Genomic DNA, 21,126 nt, shown 5'->3' with positions numbered 1-21,126 from the left:
GGAAAATCTAAAACAAGTAAAAGAACAAATAGAAGATCATAAAAAGCGAATAGAGAAGTTGGAGGAGTACACAAAAACATGCATGTGAGTATTGTTAAAGGTTTTGCAGCTGTCATAGTTCAAGGGTCTGGTTTATTTGTGGTATATTCATCAAGTAAATGCTTTCATTGTATCATGTTTTCACTCTTCCAGTGTATATAATAAAAAATTATACTTCAGCACATAAATAAAATATTTAAGTTTTGAAAATATAAATGTTTATCAGTAGTGAAACTTAAAACTCTCTTTTGGTATTAACATTTTAAAATGAAAGTTATGTCATAAAAGCTAGTACAATCTAAGTATTCTCCCACTAAGAATTTTTTAAATTGGCATTTATTTATTAAGCCCATGATGATTGCTCTGGTTATATTGCTCTATCTTTACTTTTTCAATATCCAGAAATATGTATCTTTTGAATCATTAAAGAATGATTAAAATCTCTTTTGCCCAAGTTTGGGGCTAGGTTTATTTTATTGCATTTTTCATCACTTAAAATTGATAGAGCACTATTCCATTCCCCTGCAATGCCAGACCTAAGTATATTGTATCTTGTAATTTCTAAATTTTTGTTTTACTTTTTGCTATATAATTTATTTTTGCTATTATTATGTAGGGATTGCTTGAAAGAGAAAAAACAGCAAGAGGAAATACTAGTGGATGAAATTGAAAAAACAAAATCAAGAATTGCGGAAATTAATGAAGAGATGAGTCTTATTAGAAGTGAACTGCAGAATGCTGGGATTGATACCCATGAAGGAAAACGCCAGCAAAAGAGAGCAGAGATTCTGAAAAACCTTCAAAGACTTTACCCAGACGCTGTGGTAACAGATGCGCAGTTAATTTAAACAAAAAGGCTAAGCTTTCTTATTTGGGATTTAAAATGTTATCATTATTTGAAAGAAAAATTATTTCAGACATCTTTGTTTTATTATTTATTTTTAAACTATAGTAAATATTTGGGGTAAAGATGAAAATAACATCCAGTAGTATCTCTAGATAAGTAATTTGGGGGAGGAACCTTTCCATGAACACATCACCAGAAAGTCCAAGTTATGGCCAGTATCCCCAAGGACTTGGTTGCCATGAAGTAGTTTCTCTCCCCAAAGCACACAGCCGTACACCTCTTCCTGTGTTTGTTTTTTATATTTTCAGTAGACATCATTGATATACTTTTGTAACAATGAACTTTTATTTACTAAATCTGACCTGCATTCAGTTTTGCTAGTATATTTCATTAGCCCAAATACAGCAATATCTAATCTTGTTGCTTAGAGTGTCAACTTCACAAAATTATTTCCTTTGGTATTGGGGTCTGGCATTTCACACTTTGGTCCCTAACACCAGTGTTCACTGCCCAGTCCTTATTTCATGATGGCCTGTTTTCAGCATTTGACACTGTTAACCACTTGCACTGTTTTGAAACCCCTGCCCATTGGCTTCTATGATACCAGTCTCATGATTTTCCTCCTATCTCTGGCCACCCCAGCTTCTCCTTTATACCATCCTTTTTTACTTTCTGACTTTTAATTGGTCTTGACTTCAGGATAATGATGAAGGAGTAAGTCTTGGTCACAGAATCCTTCCCCCAGTATCAAACAAAATGACAAAAACTAGTTAAAAAAAAAAACTGGGCCAACAAGGGCTCATATACATCTAATGCCATAAACTTCAGAAAATGGTAATCGTCCAGGATATTTTTTTAAAAATTGAAGTATATCCTTTTAAAGCATTTATTTTTGTTATTGAACTTATTGGGGTTACATTGGTCAATAAAATTATATAGGTTTCCAGTGTACAGTTCTACCATACATCATCTGCACATTGCATTGTTTGCTCACCACCCAAAGTTTAGTCTCCTTTCATCACCATTTATGCCCCTTTTATCGTCTTTCACCTGCCCCCACAGTAATAACCGTACTGTTGTCTGTGTCTATGAGGTTTGGTTTTTTGTTTATTTAATCACTTCACCTGTTTCGCCCAGCCCCTCAGACCCCTCCTCTTTGACAGCTGCCAGTCTGGTCTCTATGTGTCTGTCTCTATTTTGTTTGTTTATTTTGTTCATTAGATTCCACTTACAAGTGAAAGCATATGGTATTTGTCTTTCTCTGACTGGCTTATTTCACTTAGCATAGTACTCTCTAGGTCAGCAGTTTTTAACTAGTGTGCTGCAAGAATTTTTAATAGTCAAGGTGAAAGGAGAAGAAAAAAAAGAGCAGGATACCAAGTATTAACAACAATCATGATCTATCATAAAGAAATTAGTATTCCTCGCCGAAACCCGTTTGGCTCGGTGGATAGAGCATCGGCCTGCGGACTGAGAGGTCCCGGGTTCGATTCCGGTCAAGGGCATGTATCTGGGTTGCGGGCACATCCCCGGTAGGAGATGTGCAGGAGGCAGCTGATCGATGTTTCTCATCAATGTTTCTGACTCTCTCTCTCTCTCTCTCTCTTCCTCTCTCTAAAAAAATCAATAAAATATATTTTTTAAAAAAAAGAAATTAGTATTCCTGAAGTAGAACCAAGCAAATGAAAAAAGAGTCTAAGACATAAAATTGAATCTTCAGATAGTCTAGGAAGCATTGATATCGTATGGTTGATGTTCTGACATTTTTAAGAAAACTTATTGAATTGAATCTAATGAATTCTTGAGCTTCCTTCAGATCTCAAATAGCACTTCTTTGTGGGGAGCCATCCCTGGCATCTCAGGTCAACCTACATGTAATACATTCTCAGAGTGTTCTGTGCTTTACCACAGTGTCTGTTATAAGTCTATTCTGTACATGTGTCTAATAATTGATTATTCATATCTTTCTTCCCTACTAGACAGATAGCTCTGTGAGGTCAGAATGTATCTGCTTTGTTCAGTAATGTTTACCCAGTGCCTAGCTCAGTACCTGCATGTGGTGATGAAATGAGGGGTCCTCCTAATTCTTATTTAGTAAATGAGGGAATGGATGAATACCGTTGAGTTACTGTGGCTTTGCAAAAATATTTTAATACCTTGGTAAGGCTAGCTCCTCCTCATTATTCTTAAGTGAAATATGACATACCTAAATGAATATTTCATAATAAAACTTATGTCCATTTGAATGAGACTCCATGAAAATCTGATGTTTATAATTTTATCAAATTAGTCTTTGGTTTATGCTGCTTTGTTACATTAGAAAACAATGAATTATATGTTCCTCATGAATGTATTTTTTGCTCTCCTTTTTTGAAACCTGCTAAGTTTGGAAGACTGCTTGACCTGTGCCATCCTATTCATAAGAAGTACCAGCTGGCTGTCACTAAGCTTTTTGGCCAGTACATAGTCGCCATTATTGTAACCTCTGAAAAAGTAGCAAGAGATTGTATTCGATTTCTGAAGGAGGAAAGAGCCGAACCTGAGACATTCCTTGCTCTAGATTACATTGATGTAAGAAATTTAAAATGTTTAGCATTTAGTAGTGAGAAATCTTGTTTAAAGTATGTCTTTATTACCTAAAACTATGCTAGTGATAGAAAAAATCAGCCTGGATGCCAGCCAGTCGTTCAGATGGCTGGTGTTAATGTATTGGCAGGCCAGGAATAACATCAAGTGGGTGCTGTCCTTTCTGACTTCATACCATTTCTTCCATAGCTGGTTTGCCATAACTCTACCTTGATGCTTTTGAGGACATTGTTTTAGCCTACTAGACAGCAATATTTTTATTCAATAGTGAAGTGTAAGAGATGGATAAGACATAAGGTGTGTCGGAGAAATGCCAACCAGAGTCTCAGTGGTAAAAATGCATCAGTGATCCAGTAGTATGCATCAGTCTTGGTAGATCAGGTGAATGTGGAGCCTTGGGGCATGTGTTGAGAGGCCTTGGGGTATCGAGAGTCTGAATCCTGAGGCAGGAACTCTGTCATTGTCAAGATTGATATTCTCTTCCTGGCCGGATAGCTCAGTTGGTAGAGCATCGCCCCGATCAATATGCCAAGGTTGCAGGTTCCAGCTCCGGTCAGGGCATTACAAGAAGCAACCAATGAATGCATAAATAAGTGGAACAACAGATCTCTCTCTCTCTCTCTCTCTCTCTCTCTCTCTCTCATCAATACTTTTTTTTTTTTTAAGATTTATATCCTTCATTGATTTTTTTTCGTGGCTACTAAAGAAAATGTTCTGTTGGTCCTGCCTTCCAGAACCTGAACCAAAGGCAGTGGCCAAGAGCACATGTCCTAGACTAGGACTGACCTGAGTGTGAATCTCAGCCCTGCTCCTAATTAGCTCTCAGGGATTTTTGAGCGCCACAATGCTGTGCCACTTCTGACACACACACACAGGTATTCTCTCTCACTAGATTTTATGATTTTGAAAGCATGGAGTACTTATCCTGCATTACTTTGTCCCAGGTGGCTAGTGATGGAGTTGAATCTGGAAATTTTATCTTCTGGACTTTGATGAAGTGTATTTTTTTAAATTTAATCCTCACCCAAGGATATTTTTCTATTGATTTTTTTTTTTTTTTTGAGAGAGAGAGAGAGAGAATGGGAGTGGGAGAGACAGACAGAAACACATTGTTTGCCTTGAGCTTGCAACCAAGGTATGTGTACTTCACCGAATTCTTACCTGGACCCTTCCAGTCTGCAGGCTGGTGCTCTATCCACTGAGCAACTGGCTAGGGCTAACGAAGTATATTTTTTAAAAATAGTACACGAGCTAATGGTGGGATACAGTTTGACAGGTTCTTGTCAAGCTTTTATTGTGTATACTGTTAATCTCTTACTGTCACGCTTATTTATGCTTTTTGAGAAAGAATGTACTGAGTACTGTACTTGGTTTTTTATTTCAGTGTATCTAATAAGTGTTTTTTAAACTTTTAGGTGAAGCCAATTAATGAAAGGTTGCGGGAGATTAAAGGCTGTAAAATGGTGATTGATGTCATAAAGACTCAGTTTCCTCAGCTGAAGAAAGTAATTCAGTTTGTGTGTGGAAATGGCCTTGTCTGTGAGACTGTGGAGGAAGCAAGGCACATTGCCTTTGATGGACCTGAAAGACGGAAAGTAAGATGCTTAGATTGTACTTTCGGGTAATCTGAAGCAATATGTATAAGACTAATATATTACACAAATATTATTATATGCTTTCATATGACTTTTAATAAGGAAAACTAGCAGAACCTAAGATGGTTATGGCTTCAATAGTTTTTATAATGCTTAGTTGAGTTTTCAAAAATTCACTTCTGTAGCATTTCCCTATATCATAAATTATATTTTGGAAATTAGATTTATTGTAATAATACCTTCAAGGAAGTTTATTTTTTTTGCTCAGATGCAATATATGTTCTAGCTGAATCTCGATATGCCCTGCATTTAAATGTGTAGTACATGTGTTTCTGAGTATCAGGAAAATTTTCAGGTGCTTATTTTATATTCTGGGTTAATTCTTCCATAGTTTAATGGAAGAATTCTTACACATTCAAGGTTTTAACACATTTGAAGTTATAGAAATGGCACAATTAAAATGAGTGTACTAAATATCTTTCAAGGAAATTTTGGTTTTAAAAGTAAATATTGTTTCAGTCTCAGTTGAATAGAGTGTGTATTTAGTTAACAATGTTTCATTTCTCAGATTATCTGACATACATTTTTTTAAAACTACTAGTATATCCCTGATGAAGCTTACATAGTGCCGTGGAACATAAACCATGAAGCAAAACCAGTGATGCTGCTTAGAAATTAATTATGTGACTTTAGACAAGTTTCTAAACCTGTAATTTTAGTTTTCTCATCTAAAATTGGGGAAATAACAGTACCTATTACATAGAGTTATATGGGTTAAATTAAGTAATATTCAAAATACTATAGTGCCTTGCAAATAACTCTCAAGAAATTGTAGTCATTTTTTATTTACTAGTGAATTAAAATATTTGATCTGGAATGCCCACTATTGCAAGTTAACACAAAACAGGCTATTATTATGAAAGATAGTAATTTTTAGTTTTTTATTGACTGGCTAACATAAATAACTTCTCACATATTTTAGTACTCCTATCAGTAATAATTTCAGTGATAATGTGATCACAGTCTTAGGAATCACTGTCATTGATTTCTACATATTAAATTTAAGCAGATGGAATAAATGAGCTACTAAGATATCTTCCTTATTTTGCTACCTAATTAAATATGTTACATTTTATTTTTGTATGTTTGTAAAATATATTTTGTAAAATTGATTTTTGAAGATTTGTGAGGTCATTTTAAAGAACTCACATGAAGACTGTTTATTCCTTCCTTCATTTAACAAATATTAATGGTTTATATCTGTTCACATAAGATGCCTTTCCCCTTTAGGCTACATCTTGTTCTTATCGTTATTTCATAATTGTAATCAGCTTTGTATTTTGTGTCCTAAGTATATTACAGAGACCTTATCTCCTCCCTATTATTGTTATGCCACTTCAGGAATTTTCTCTGTGCTTTAGGATATGTAAAACCTTTGACTAGATGTCACATTTTCACAGATATATGTCTTCAATTTGTTCCTTTGGTTTTTCATGGACTTCATATCTTTTCATAGACTTGATATCATGTTTTAGAATTTTCTGTATTCAAATACTGCTAGTGACATCACCAAATAACATTTTGGTTAGTTTCTAAACAACATGTAGTATATATAAACTACTCATATAAATTATAGTAATTCTGCTAGCTATCATTTGGTCATCAAGATTTTTATGATAATTCAATTTTTTAAATTTTATGTAACAAAATATTTAAATCTGGAATTTCTTTTTTTTAATATATTTTTATTGATTTCAGAGAGGAAGGGAGAGGGAGAGAGAGATAGAAACATGAATGATGAGAGAATGCACGCCCCCTACTGGGGATCAAGCCCCGCAACCCAGGCAAGTGCCCTTGACTAAAATTGAACCTGGGACCCTTAAGTCCTCAGGCCAAGGCTCTAGCTGAGCCAAACCAACTAGGGCTGGAATTTCTTTAAATACATGTGCTTCCATCTATTCCCGGCCACCACAAAAACAACAATTATTTGCTTTCTCTTCCAATAGACTGGATGGCTGTTACTTTAAATAAAATATATATAGGAAGATCTACTTATATATCTTTTTAATATGGTATAGCCAAAAAAATCCAGAAAAATGTCATTAACTAGCTGGATAATTTGTGAAAAGATCATTTTTTCAAAAATTATACACATTAAACAAGAGAGAATAAAAATGCAAGGTACAGAAAGTTGGAAAACTGGATACCATCTGGCATAAAATATAGTTGAATCTAGACTTCACACCTTATGTCAGATTGCTTTCCAGGTGGATTAGAAAAGTGTAAAAATTAAACTATAAAGGTACTAAGAAAAACCATGGGAATTTTTTCTAAATTGCAGAGAGAGTAAGGCCTTTGCAATATGATAAAAATCCCAAAATCTATGGAAAAGATGGATAAATTCACATAAACATAAAACATTTTTGCATGGCAAAACCCACCATGAATAAAATAAAAAAGACATGGCAACCACGGAAAATACTTGCAGCTCATAGTAAAGATCAAATTTTCCTACAAATTAATCAGAAAATGAATAAAAATAAACATGGACAAAGGATATGAACAAATTTTATAAAAGGAAATATAATTGCTCTTAAATATGAAAACTCATCCTTACTAAAATATGGAAAATGCCCAATAAAGGTGCACCAAAATAGTATTTTCACCTCAGATTGATCCACATCAAAAAGTTTGACAGCACTTCATGGAGAGAGGCTATGCCATTCACTACTGTGATAGTGTGAGTTAGTATCAGCTCTGTGATGGGCAATTCTACCAGTTGTACTTCTTAGGAACTTCACATAGATAAACTCACATGTATGTGAAAGGATGTATGCATAAGATTTATTCATTGAGCCAAATATGCCATTGACGTGTGATTTCAAAATCTTCAAAAGACAGCATTATAAAATGCAGACTATTTGATAGTAGATACAAATATCCTTGGTTTTTTCTTCTCAATATTGAATATGTTTGGAACTAATATACAATTTATTTTGAACCTTTTTAATTTCTAATTTGTTGCCTAGAATTGCTTTGAGCCTGAGTAAAACAGGGTTTTGTATTTGTGGTTTATTGGTTGGTGTCTTTTCATATGCTAGAGATTTTTATGTGATTTTTCTTATCTAAAAATTCTCAGCTGTAATAATTGCCTTATTATGTCCTAGTTTTATCTTCTTCATGTACATTTCTCCAAGGTAAAATATTTTTAATTTTACAGACAGTGGCTCTTGATGGAACATTATTTTTAAAATCTGGGGTGATCTCTGGAGGTTCAAGTGACTTAAAATACAAGGCTCGATGCTGGGATGAGAAAGAGATAAAGAATTTAAGAGACAGAAGAACCCATCTAATGCAAGAATTAAAGGTAAATCCACATTATAAAAGTTACAGAATACTAAGTAGAATAATTATGTTTTTTAAACTAATTTGCCCTATATTGTAACATACAAAAATAAATTCCAGATAAATTAAACTACTTGAATGTTAAAAAAATTTTAATAAGGAGAAAGAGCCATTGTATATTGCCGGGAGCCGGTCCATGCTTGCTGGCATATATGGCATATATGGCATACTGTTCTTAATATGTTTGCTCACCTTCTTGGCACTATGTGTTTTAACCAAGGTCTTTGAGAAAGGTTGTTTCCCCAGGTAGGGATTTTCCCCTGAAGTTAGGGAGGGAATAAAACCTCTTAACTAAGTGCCAGGAGGGTAATTAATCACTTTAACTATGAACAATCATGCTTAAGCTACATAATCTTTACTCCCTGGAATGGAGATAAGAAACGCCCTAACCTTTGTATAGAGATTGATAGGATTGAGAGATTGATAGGATTGAATCAACTGGTATAAATACAGATGTAACAAGACAGCAAGACACAGAACTTAGAACACAGAACTTAGAACACAGAACTCAGAACACAGAACTTAGAAGACAGAACTTAGAAGACAGAACCAAGAGGCACAGAACCTAGAGAAGAACCTAGAGACAGAACATGGCAAAAGATCCTGGACAGAAACTGGCCTCAGAACCTAGAGACAGAACCTAGTGAGAGAACATGGCAAAAGATCCTGGACTGAACCTGACTACAGAAATTGTCAAGAGAACCTGACTAGAACCTGGTGACTGAACCTGGCTGGAGAACCTAGCAAGAGAACATGGACACAGAACCTGGCTGGAGATCCTAACCAGAACTTCGCTAGAGATCCTGACCAGAACTTGGCTAGAGATCCTGGCTAGGCTGCTGATCAACTGAACACTGTCTCCGTGTCATTCCTTCTTTGCTGACTCCGTCCACGCCTTTGGGAACCCCTGGACCTGCTGGGGCAGGACCCCAGCAGTATATGTTTTCTTAAAGTTTAAAATGAATACTATAGGTTCTGTGCTATCAAAGAACTTCTTACAAATTGACATGAATAACGACATTATGATAGAAACACCTGGGCAAAGGATAGGATTAAACAGTTCAGAGAAAGAACTCCATATGGCTAGTGCACATGAAACAATGCTCAATATAGAATAGAGTACTCAGATGAATACTAATTAAATTAAGATTACTTCATACCTATCAAAGAGACTTGGAAAAATATCTATGCTGGTGGAGATGTAAAGAAACGTGAGCTCATACATTATTTATAGAAATGTAAATTATTATAGTCTTGGGGAAAGTGCTTGGTACCAGCTATTAAGAACGTGAATACAGCCCTAACCGGTTTGGCTCAGTGGATAGAGCGTCAGCCTGCGGACTGAAGGTCCCAGGTTCGATTCCGGTCAAGGGCATGTACCTTGGTTGCAGGCACATCCCCTGTGGGGAGTGTGCAGGAGGCAGCTGATGGATGTTTCTCTCTCATCAATGTTTCTAGCTCTCTATCCCTCTCCCTTCCTCTCTGTAAAAAACCAGTAAAATATATATATTATATATATGAAAAAAAGAGCGTGAATACATTTGACCCGTCAATCTCACCCTGGGGAATTGATTGCATGGAAATAGGAGCACCAGTGCTTATAGTAAAGGCAGACATTCAAGGATGTTGTTGCAGCATTGTTTGTGGTCACAAAACCCTGGAAACAAAGTGAATGCCCCTTATTTAGGGAATAGTTAAATAATTTTGGTACAGACTCGCTCTGGAATAATACACGACTATTAAAAGAATGAATTTAGAGCTTTATCTAAGTTGACTTTTGTGAGTAATTGAATGAGAGAAGCAAGAGGCAGGAATGCATGTTCAATATGATTCTTAATTTGCAAAATAAGAAAAAAACATAGGTAGATATGTATACACATGTTCATGTAAGGCCTTGGAATAAAATACAGAAGAGCATACACTACGCAGTTAATTTGGTTGAGTAAAGAGGGTAAGTGAAGGGAGAAGGGAGTGGATGAGGCAAGCAGAAAGGTAAGGGTGCACTAAAAGCCAGGCGCAGTGTGTCACACGGTCCCATCCATGTGCCTGAGCGGAACCCGCAGTCCCCACTCCGCCATTTTCATTCCTGCTTCCTGTTAGGAAGCGTGAGGGATGCGGTAAGTTTGATGATGCTGTATGGCTTCTTGGTTACTCCAGATGGCTTATATTCTTAACAGCCCAGAAGCAGGGAAGAGGGAATGTGGCTGTGGCTCTCTGTAAAAAGTCAGTGACGTTATGACTTATGAAAGCACTTGGAAAAGTGCAAGTGCTTTTTCTGCTGTAAAATGTTCTCTATGTTTCTCTTCCTCTTTAGGATTTAATGAAGATGCTTCGCAAGGAAGCAGATTTAAAACAAATACAGGCTCTAGTACAAGGAACTCATACACGACTCAAATACTCGCAAAGTGAACTAGAGATGATGAAGAAAAAGCACCTTGCTGCCTTTCAGCGGGTAATAGAGACTTACATAAAGTTCTGTGGACATTAGAGCCAGGACATGGAGTTTCAGGAGCTACATTTCGGTAGCACCATGTAATTTTACACTCTACTTCATGATTTGAGATTATATTATAGTCCTTTAGTTACTTTATTTTTATGGTTGTTAATCTTATACAATTGTACCTGAATTTATCCTACCTCCTGGATTCCCCTTTTATTCTAAAAGATACCTATCACATGTTTTGCTTCACTATATAAAGCTAAAATAGCCATGCTAAAAAAGATTTTTTTTCTTGTAATTAGGAGCAATCTCAGCTACAAAGTGAACTACTAAATATTGATTCTCGATGTTCTATGTTGAATGAAGCAATCAAAAAGTGGCAACAAAGGATTGAAGAATTTCAAGAAAAGATAGACAAGGTCATGAATGATATATTTATTACTAAGTGGCATGTAGAACGTAGCTCTAGACCAGATGCCAGATTTAGAGCTTCTTGAATATGTACTAAGTTTTACTGGTTTGCAAAATTGATTTTCTTGGTCTTTTGAGAACCACTATTGCCCACCTCAGGGGACAATGACCAGTGCATACTTACTCTCTCTGCTCTCCCACCTTTCCTTGCTCATTGTAGTTACCGCCTCTTTCTCTCTCCCACTGCCATTAACATCAGGAAGAAAGAACTCTGTCATTTGAGTTATCATTTAAGATTACTTATTTAGTCCGGTGGCTCAGTTGGTTGGAGCATCATTCCATAACACCAAAAGGTTTCAGGTTCAATCACCGGTATGGGAGGCAACCAATCTGTGTTTCTCTCACATCAATGTTTCTCTCTCTCCTTCTCCTTCTCCCCCTTCCACTCTCTCTAAAAATCAATAAAACATATCCTTGAGTGAGGATTTAAACCAAAAGATTCGCTCAGTAATTATTTCCGGAACATTTATTGTATTTGCCAGGCACCATGGTTGGCTCTGGGGAAACAAAGCTTTGGTCATCTAGCCTCTGCTTCTTAATAGGAACTTTCTGATTTAGTTCATTTCCCTGTGGCTTCTCTTTGATCCCTAGAAAGTTGTTCATCACACCATCACTCAGTAATTTTCACCCATTGCTTTTAGTTCTACCTTTTATCACATGATTTGAAGCCATACTTGCATAGCTCCTTAATGTCGCTTTTCCAGGTTAAGCCAGTTCTGGTAACCATCCTCTTGGGTGCTCTGTTGTTTGTCAATGCCCAGAACAAAGCATAATGTCAAAGTACTGTCTGAGCAGGACAGAGTGCCTGGAGCACTACACAGAGCTGTCACTTCCATGGTTTGGATGACCTGTGTAATCATAGCTCACCATTGCACCAGTCAGTCACATTCATATTTCATTTATATTCAACTAAAATCTGAAAATTTTAAACATGTCTTGCTGTAAAAATAGGTCTGTTTGTTGTATAATTTTACATAAATGCAGGGCTTTGAAAATATTGAAGTTAATTGTTATTTTTTTGGATTTGGCTTATTCTAGTTTTTCCAAATCTTTTTGGGTCTTAATTCTCTTCTCTAGTCAGGCTTTATTCTGCCTAAGACACGGTGGTATTGTTCGTAAAAAGAATATTTTATTTATATATAATATTACATTTTGGTGTGGCTAATGTAATTGAAATGTTTTTCATTTTAAACACTTCATGAAGCCAAAACTGTTAATAGAACTACTTTTGTGCATTCTTATTTAATTTTTAGAATAAGAAACTTGAAAATAGATGGGCGTAGTTTATGGAGTTGAAGAACAAGAAAGCACAGGCTCCAAAGAGTACAATAATGCTTGTTGGGATTAGTTTTTTGCCTAATCCAGGAAATCCTTAGAGAGGAAAATTTAGATTTAAGCATTGTCTGTATACTTTCTTAAAATTGATTATTAAACCAATTGTTTTGAAATCATGTAAAAGGTTGAAGATGATATTTTTCAACACTTCTGTGAAGAAATTGGTGTGGAAAATATTCGTGAATTTGAGAAAAAACATGTTAAACAGCAACAAGAAATTGATCAAAAAAGGTATTTTTGTTTAAAATGTTGTTGAGCAAAGTACACATATATAAATAACTATTATTTCATAATTCAAGGGATGCCTGAGGTATTTATTTCAGTGTATCAAGAAATAGCTAGTAATTACTCATGTTCTTATAAAGAGATCTAGTTCTTTCATTTCATAATTTTTTAAAGAGAACACAAATATGCAAAATAAAAGAACGGGAACATAATAACATTGCTTATCAAAAGAATAATAAGACACTAATTTACTTAGTTCTCTGTGAATATTTATATATGTAGATAAAATGATAATTTTCAAGAAATAATATATTACTAAGATAGAAAATTCTAAGGAGGCCAGTTACCACAGGAAAAGAAAGTAAAAAACTTCTACCCACCCCATCCCCAAATTCACCAGGACATATGGTTTCACAGAGGAATCATCCCAGCAAACTTTAAGACACAGGAAACTTCCAACAGTCAATGTTTAAGAAAACCTTCAGTAATTACACTGTTTGATAGTACAGAAGAGGGAGAAATGCATCTTTGTATGGAAGTCAAAGTTCTCTTCTAATTCTAGTTTGCTGAGATGTTTTATCAGGAAGGAGTGTTGAGATTGTCAGTTACTTTTTCTGCCCTCTATTGAAAGGAGTGTATGGTTGGGTTTGGGGGGGTTGGTTATTAATATTGTCAATGACATTGTTTGACTTTAGAATGTTAAACCAACTTTGCACAACTAGAATGAACCCACTTGGTCTTGTATTATCCTTTTTAAATGTTTTTGGATTTGATTTGCTAAAATTTTTTGTTAAGAATTTTTGCATCGAGAAACCAAGATGGCGGCATAGGTAAACACCAGAAATTGCTGCCTCCCACAACAACTTCAAAAATACAACGAAAAGACAAAACGGACATCATCCAGAACTACAGGAAGGCTGGCTGAGTGGAAATTCTACAACTAGAAGGAAAAAAGAAAAGCACACGGAGACTCAGAGGAGGTGCGGAAGTAAAGTGCAGAGGTATGGAGGCTCGAGCGCTTGCAGAAAGGGGGTGGCACCTGAGGACGCAGCTGTCTTTTTGAATCGGGAGGGAGTCACAAGCTCCCGACTGCTCTGAACTCTGGTTCCGGGAAGTCTCTGGGGACCCAGGACTCATACAGGGAGAAACTGGACTGTCTGGCAGCAGGCAGAACTCGGAACTTGAGGGCAGCTTTCCCTCAGAGGTCCTTGCAGCAATTACCGGGACACTGAGACGCGGGGCCCCTTAGGGCAGGGCTGAGGATCCACCATAGCTGCTTGCTATGCCCTTTGATTCCCTGAGACCCTGCCCTACCCAGGCTTCGGCAGAGGCTTTTGCATATGAATGCCCTGGCCCTTTGCAACCTGAAAATTACCTAACAAATTGCAGTTGGGCCAGACAGACCCAGAACTTCCAAGAGAAGGCCCAAGGCCCCACAACAGCTTGCATTGCTTCACAGCTGGGCCTCATCTGGGCACCTCCAAACTCCAAAAAAGGAAGGGGAATCTGCAGTTCTCTTCGTAGCTCCTGCTGGGTAACCTCAGGCAGAGGCTAAATTAGCACCTCCTTAGATCCAAGAGCCAGTGTACCCAGTGGTCAGAGTGGGACCATCCAGATTACAACTCCTCAGATCCATAAGGGACACACTCAGGGGGAAGACTCAGTGAGCACCAAAGCCCCACTGAAGCAATTCTTGCCCCAGAAGGGTGTCTTCAGCACAGAAGTTCTCCCTCTGCACACACAGCTGATTCTCACTGCCAATTGGCCTGGAGGTCAATTCCTCCCAGTGATCCTACAACAATCAAGGCATAACTACAACAAGACTGTGCACAAAGCCCACAAGGGGGTGTACCAAGAGTGTTCACCTCAGGTAACTGGGGAGGCTGAGCCACTGGGCCCTACAGGACACCTAGCACACAAAACCACTCTACCAACACAGGGAAGCATAAAAAATGCGGAGACAAAGAAACAGGTCACAAATGACAGAAATGGAGGAAAGCAAACGACTGGATATAGAGTTCAAGACGACGTTTATAAGGTTTTTCAAGAATTTTATGGAAACTGCTGATAAATTTAGTGAGACCCTGGAGGATATGAAAAAGGACCAACTAGAAATTAAGCATACACGGACTGAAATAAAGAATAATATACAGAGATCTAACAGCAGACAAGAGGATCCCAAGAATCAAGTCAAAGATTTGAAATACGAAGAAACAAAAAATACCCAACTGAAAAAGAAAAAAGAATCCGAAAATATGAAGATAGTGTAAGGAGCCTCTGGGACAACTTCAAGCGTACCAACATCAGAATTATAGGGGTACTAGAAGAAGAGAGAGGGCAAAATATTGAAAACCTATTTGAAGAAATGATGACAGAAAACTTCCCCTACCTGGTGAAAGAAATAGACTTACAACTGCAGGAAGCGCAGAGAACCCCAAACAAAAGGAACCCAAAGAGGACCACACCAAGACACATCATAATTAAAATGCCAAGAGCAAAAGACAAAGAGAGAGTCTTAAAAGCAGCAAGAGAAAGACGAACAGTTACCTACAAGGGAGTACCCATACGACTGTCAGCTGATTTCTTAACAGAAACCATGCAGGCCAGAAGGGAGTGGCAAGAAATATTCAAAGTGATGAACAGCAAGAACCTACAACCAAGATTACTTTATCCAGCAAAGCTATCATTCAGAATTGAAGGTCAGATAAAGAGCTTCACAGATAAGAAAAGGCTAAAGGAGTTCATCACCACCAAACCAGCATTATATGAAATGCTTAAAATTCTTTAAGAAGAGGAAGAAGAAAAAGGAACTCTTACCATTTGCCACAGCATGGATGGAACTGGAGAGCATTATGCTAAGTGAAATAAGCCAGTCAGAGAAGGATAAACACCACATGATCTCACTCATTTGTGGAATATAATGAACAACATAAACTGATGAACAAGGACTGATCCAGAGATGGAGAGGCATTGATTGGACTGTCAGGCCTTGGAGAGAAGGTAGGGAAGGGTGGGGGTAAGGAGGAAAGATCAACCAAAGGACTTATATGCAAGCATATAGGCCTAACCAATGGACACGGACAACAGGGGGGTGAGGGCATGAGGGGGGGGGGGCGGGTAGGGGGTAACGTGGGGATAAGGACACATATGTAATATCTTAATAAAAAATATATTTAAAAAAAAAAGAATTTTTGCATCTATATTCATGAGTACGTTGCCCTATTTCAATGTCTTTGTTGCGTTTTGTATCAGGGTAATGCCAGACCATAAAATTAGTCAGGAAGTGTTCTCCTCTGTATTTTTTTCTAGGAGAGTTTCTGTAGAAGAATATTTCTTACCTAAATGTTTGATAAAACTTGCAAGGGCCGAAACCGGTTTGGCTCAGTGGATAGAGCGTCAGCCTGCGGACTGAGAGGTCCCGGGTTCGATTCCGGTCAAGGGCATGTACCTGGGTTGCGGGCACATCCCCGGTGGGGGATGTGCAGGAGGCAGCTGATCGATGTTTCTCTCTCATCGATGTTTCTAACTCTCACTATCTCTCTCCCTTCCTCTCTGTGAAAAATCAATAAAATATATAAAAAAAAAAACAACTAAAAAAAACTTGCAAGGGAAGCCCTAGGGCAGCGGTTCTCAACCTATGGGTCGCGACCCCTTTGGTGGTTGAACAACCCTTTCACAGGGGTTGCCTAAGACCATCCTGCATATCAGATATTTACATTATGATTCATAACAGTAGCAACATTACAGTGATGAAGTAGCAAAAAAAATAATTTTATGGTTGGGGGTCACCACAACATGAGGAACTGTATTTAAAGGGCCAGAAGGTTGAGAACCACTGCCCCAGGGCCATCCACCTTTCTTTGTTGGAGGTTTTTTTGGTGTTTTTGTTTGTTTGTTTTTGTTAGTCCTCACTTGGGGATGTTTTTTTCCATTGCTTTTTCAGAGAGTAGAAGGGAGGGAGGGGGAGAGAGACAGACAGACAGACAGACAGCAGTGTGAGAGACACATCGACTGGTTGGCTCCTGCACTTGCCCTGATGGGCAGGGAGCGAACTGCAACCCAGGTACATGTCCTCGACCAAGAATAGAAACCATGACCCTTCGGTGCGCAGGCAGACACTACCACTGGGCCACATGGGCCAGGACATGTGGGAAGGTTTTTTAATTACAAATTCCATTTTCTTAATAGATATAGAGCTATTCAGGATATGGTTTTTCTTGAGTGAGCTTTAGTAGTTTGTGTCTTTCAGGGAATTTGCGTATCATCGAAGTTGTCAAATTCATAAATATAAAGTCATTAAATAATATTTCCTTATCCATTTTAATGTCTAGGATTTGTACTGATGTTCGCTCTTTCATTTCTGATATTGGTGATTTGTCTCCTTTCTTTTCTTCTTAATGTCTAGCTAGAAGTGTGTTAATTTTATTAATTTTTTTCTAAGACCAGTTCTTGGCTTCATTGATTTTCTCTATGGTTTGTCTTTCTATAGTGTTGCTTTCTGCTCTTAACTTTATTATTTCCTTCTATTTATTTGGGTTTAATTTACTCTTCTTTTTCTAGGTTTTAAGATAGAAGCTTACATAATGTATTTTAGGCTTTTCTTCTTTTTGTATTAATAAGCATTTTAAGCTATATATTTCTCACTAAGTACTGCTAAAGCTACATCATACTACTTCTCGTATGTTGTATTTTCATTTTCATTCTACTCAGAATATTTTCTAATATTCCTTGTGATTTCTTTCTATGACTCATGGGATGTTTAGAAGCATGTTGTTTAAGATATTGGGTGGATTCAGATATTTTTCTGTTATTGATTTTATTTTAATTACATGTGATAGGAAAATATTCTACATTGTTTCAGTCCTTTTACATTGACTGAGGCTTGTTTGATTTCTCAGCATGTATTCTATCTTAATAAATGTCCGTGTGCACTTGAGAAAAACGTTCATTCTGCTGTTGGATGGGGTGTTCTCTGAGTGGCAGTTGAGTCGGTTCATGTTGCTCGCGTCCTCGGCTGTCTAGTTCTCGCAGTCACTGAGGGGAGTGCTGAACTTCCAGCTATGCTTTCAAGCCTGTCAATTTCTTCATCCAATTTCTCTCAGTTTTTACTTCATGAATTTTTTGGAATTTTTTTGTTGATTGGGTTTTTTTAGAAAGAGAAGGACAAAAGAGAAACATTAATTTGTGTTCTACTTATTTATGCATTCATTGATTGACTTTTTGTTGTTTTTAATCCTTCTTGAGGGTATTTTTCCATTGATTTTAGAGAGTGGAAGGGAGAAAATGAGGGAGAGAGAGAAACATTGATGTAAGAGACACACATCAATTGGTTGCCTCCTTCAGGCATCCCACCCCCGACCACGCTGGGAACTGAACCTGTCACCCAAGTATGTGCCCTTGACTGGGAATCAATCCCATCACCTTTTGGTCCTTGGGCCAATGCTCTAACCACTGAGCAAAGCTGGCCAGGGCCATTGGTTGATTCTTGTATGTTCCCTGACTGACGATCGAACATAAAACCTTGGTCTGTCAGAATGACACTGACCAACTGAGCTACCCGGCCAAGGCTACCTCTTTTAAAGCCTTGTGATTAGGTGCATGTATATTTTGGATTGTTCTGTCTTTTTTCTGAATTGATTTCCTTATCTTTGTAAAATGCCCTTCTTTATCCCTGTCATATTCCTTGTTCTGAAGTCTACTTTAATTTCAGTAAATTTTCTTTTAAAGAATTCTGCCTATTGCTTTTTATTGAGCTTCTCCTAAAATGAACCTGGGATTCTGATTGAGATTGCATTGGATTTATAGATTTTTTAAATATTTTTATTAATTTCAGAGAGGAAGGAAGAGGGAGAGAGAGATAGAAACATCCATGATGAGAGAGAATCATGGTGGATCGGCTGCCTCCTGCAAGTACCCCATTGGGGATCGAGCCCACAACCCGGGCATGTGCCCTTGACCGGAATCAAACCTGGGACCTTTCAGTTCATAGGCCGACGCTCTATCTGGCTAGGGCTGGATTTATAGATTTATTTAAGGAGAACATCTTCAGTATATTAAGTCCTCTTACTAAGAAAATAGAATGTCTCTTCACTTACTCTGATCATCATTTTCTTCATTATAATTTTAAAGTTATTTTCCATAGAAATATGAATGTTCTTGTTCAGTTAATTTCTAGATTTTTAGTTTTTCTCTCTTGTGAATAGTATCTGTTTGTATGATATTTTTCTGGTTGTCTTGTACTGATATAGAAAATGGTATTAAATTTTAGATTGTCTAACATCTAATAACTTACTAAAACTTATTGCTTTTAGTAGATTATCCATTATGTGTCCCAGGATGCCTCTGCCATCCAATCGGAGATGTAGAGCAGGCAGTCAAATGGACAGTTAAGAGCTCCTGGGAGAGGTCCAGTCTGGAAGTATAAAGGTGGAAATTATTGGCATACCGATGGCATTTGAGTCATGTGACTGGATCAGATCAAAAGTGAATGAATGTAGGTAGAAAAGAGATCCCAGGCAATGTTGACAAATAGATCAGAAGAGAAGGAACTATTCAAGGAGCAGCGAGTGAGGGGGGAAGGAAAGCCAGAGTAGTGTGGAGTCCCAAAGCCCAGGAAAGCAGTGTTTCCCTCATGTGCAGCCTGTATGTCTTCCTGCCGAAGCAGAAATAACCTCAGAGTTTGTTCTCAGCCACTCCTACAGGCAGTGGCTAAGCGCAGAGACTCTGTTGTCCCTGCATAATGTGTCCTGCTGGCTCCCTCACTTCCTAAGTGGGTAGCCTGGGGTGAGAGGCTCACCTCTCTGCCTTGGTTTTTCAGTTAAATAGGGACAGTGGCATTTATTACCTGTCTCAGAGGCTCAGACAACTTAAGTGAGTTACTTCATGCAAGAGCGTTTATAACCTGTCATTAAATAGTACTTGTTGTTTTTGTCATCACAGTTGTTTTTGTTGTTGTCTTTGTATCAGTTGTATCTATGATACACGTAGTGCTTAACATGTTTCTTGAACGAATGACTCTGTTAGCAGGATATTAGAGGGAGAGAGGATGGAAAGGGTGCACTGCTGTGATAGGGGGGTTCTTTAGAGGACTTTATCACTCTGGTAAAGTAGGGAGTGCAGGGGGCCGGCTGGAAGAGGGTGGGGGCGGGAAGGAGGACCTGTGTAATACGGTAGTGCATAAGGAAGGAACACGTTCTTAAATTCCAAGTTTGGGAGTTTCTGAATAAATAGCTATTACAAATGACTGACTAAATAAGGATAAGTACAAAATTGTAACTTAAAAGAGAAAAGGGAAGGAAACCTGTATAAAAGACTTAAACATATTGCATGCAATGTATGGCTACTGATTCACACAAACCAGTTTTAAAATAGTGAGACTTGGGAAATTTGCCAATGATAACAATTTGATATTTAAGGAATTGTCATCATTTTTATCTCTAATAGTGTATGGTTATGCATTAAAAATCACTTCACTTTCAGAAATACATACTAAAACATTTACAGATGAAATTACATATGTATGAAATTTGCTTCAAGTAATCCATGAGGGGAGGGAGTGATGAGTGGGGTCATATTAGCCATGAATTGATAATTACTAAAGTTGGATGGTAGCTATATGGAAATTCATTATAGTACTCCTCGTGCTTTTGTATTTGTTTGAAATTTTCCATAATAAACAGTGAATTAAAGGACTGTATTTGCCACTTATAACGTTTGACTTTACTACTCTAGGTTAGAATTTGAAAAACAAAAAACTAGGCTTAATATTCAACTAGAATATAGTCGCAATCAGCTGAAGAAGAAACTAAATAAGATCAACACATTAAAAGAAACTATCCAGAAAGGTAGAGAAGACATTGATAACCTGAAGAAGGTAATTAATAATGAAGTGTCTCATCATTAAAATAATTACTTCCTCCATTGAATGCATCTTGTTGTGCTCCTAAGTCTTACAGAGGGGTGGGGTGTGGGGGCAGATTTGAGAAATAACTTGAAGTAAAATGGGCACAGCTTCACGCATTATTAGATGTTGAAGTGGGAGAGGAGATGCCACAAATAACTGGTCCTAACTTGGGCAACTGGTGGATAGGAAAAGCAGGTTAAGGAGAGAAAATTCTGGACCTGTGGGGCTTGAGTTATCATGTGACATCTAGATAGCAATTTCTGTCGGGTAAAGAGCGCAT

At 37.4% G+C, this 21,126-nt stretch overlaps 1 protein-coding gene across 1 annotated transcript in view; it reads left to right on the top strand.

The window, feature by feature from the left end:
- Window positions 1–21,126, top strand: part of SMC1B (structural maintenance of chromosomes 1B) — a 57,986-nt gene that overhangs the window by 14,464 nt on the left and 22,396 nt on the right. The window contains exons 7-15 of the mRNA XM_081083820.1: window positions 2–84; window positions 656–863; window positions 3,272–3,457; window positions 4,888–5,067; window positions 8,288–8,434; window positions 10,787–10,924; window positions 11,215–11,331; window positions 12,843–12,949; window positions 20,675–20,816. Of these exons, the coding sequence (XP_080939946.1) occupies window positions 2–84; window positions 656–863; window positions 3,272–3,457; window positions 4,888–5,067; window positions 8,288–8,434; window positions 10,787–10,924; window positions 11,215–11,331; window positions 12,843–12,949; window positions 20,675–20,816 (1,308 nt within the window). The remainder of the gene's footprint in view (window position 1; window positions 85–655; window positions 864–3,271; window positions 3,458–4,887; window positions 5,068–8,287; window positions 8,435–10,786; window positions 10,925–11,214; window positions 11,332–12,842; window positions 12,950–20,674; window positions 20,817–21,126) is intronic.

Source organism: Myotis nattereri, assembly GCF_964212035.1.
Source record: "Myotis nattereri genome assembly, chromosome: 2".
NCBI lineage: Eukaryota > Metazoa > Chordata > Mammalia > Chiroptera > Vespertilionidae > Myotis > Myotis nattereri.
This window is presented reverse-complemented; position numbering and strand designations above follow the sequence as displayed.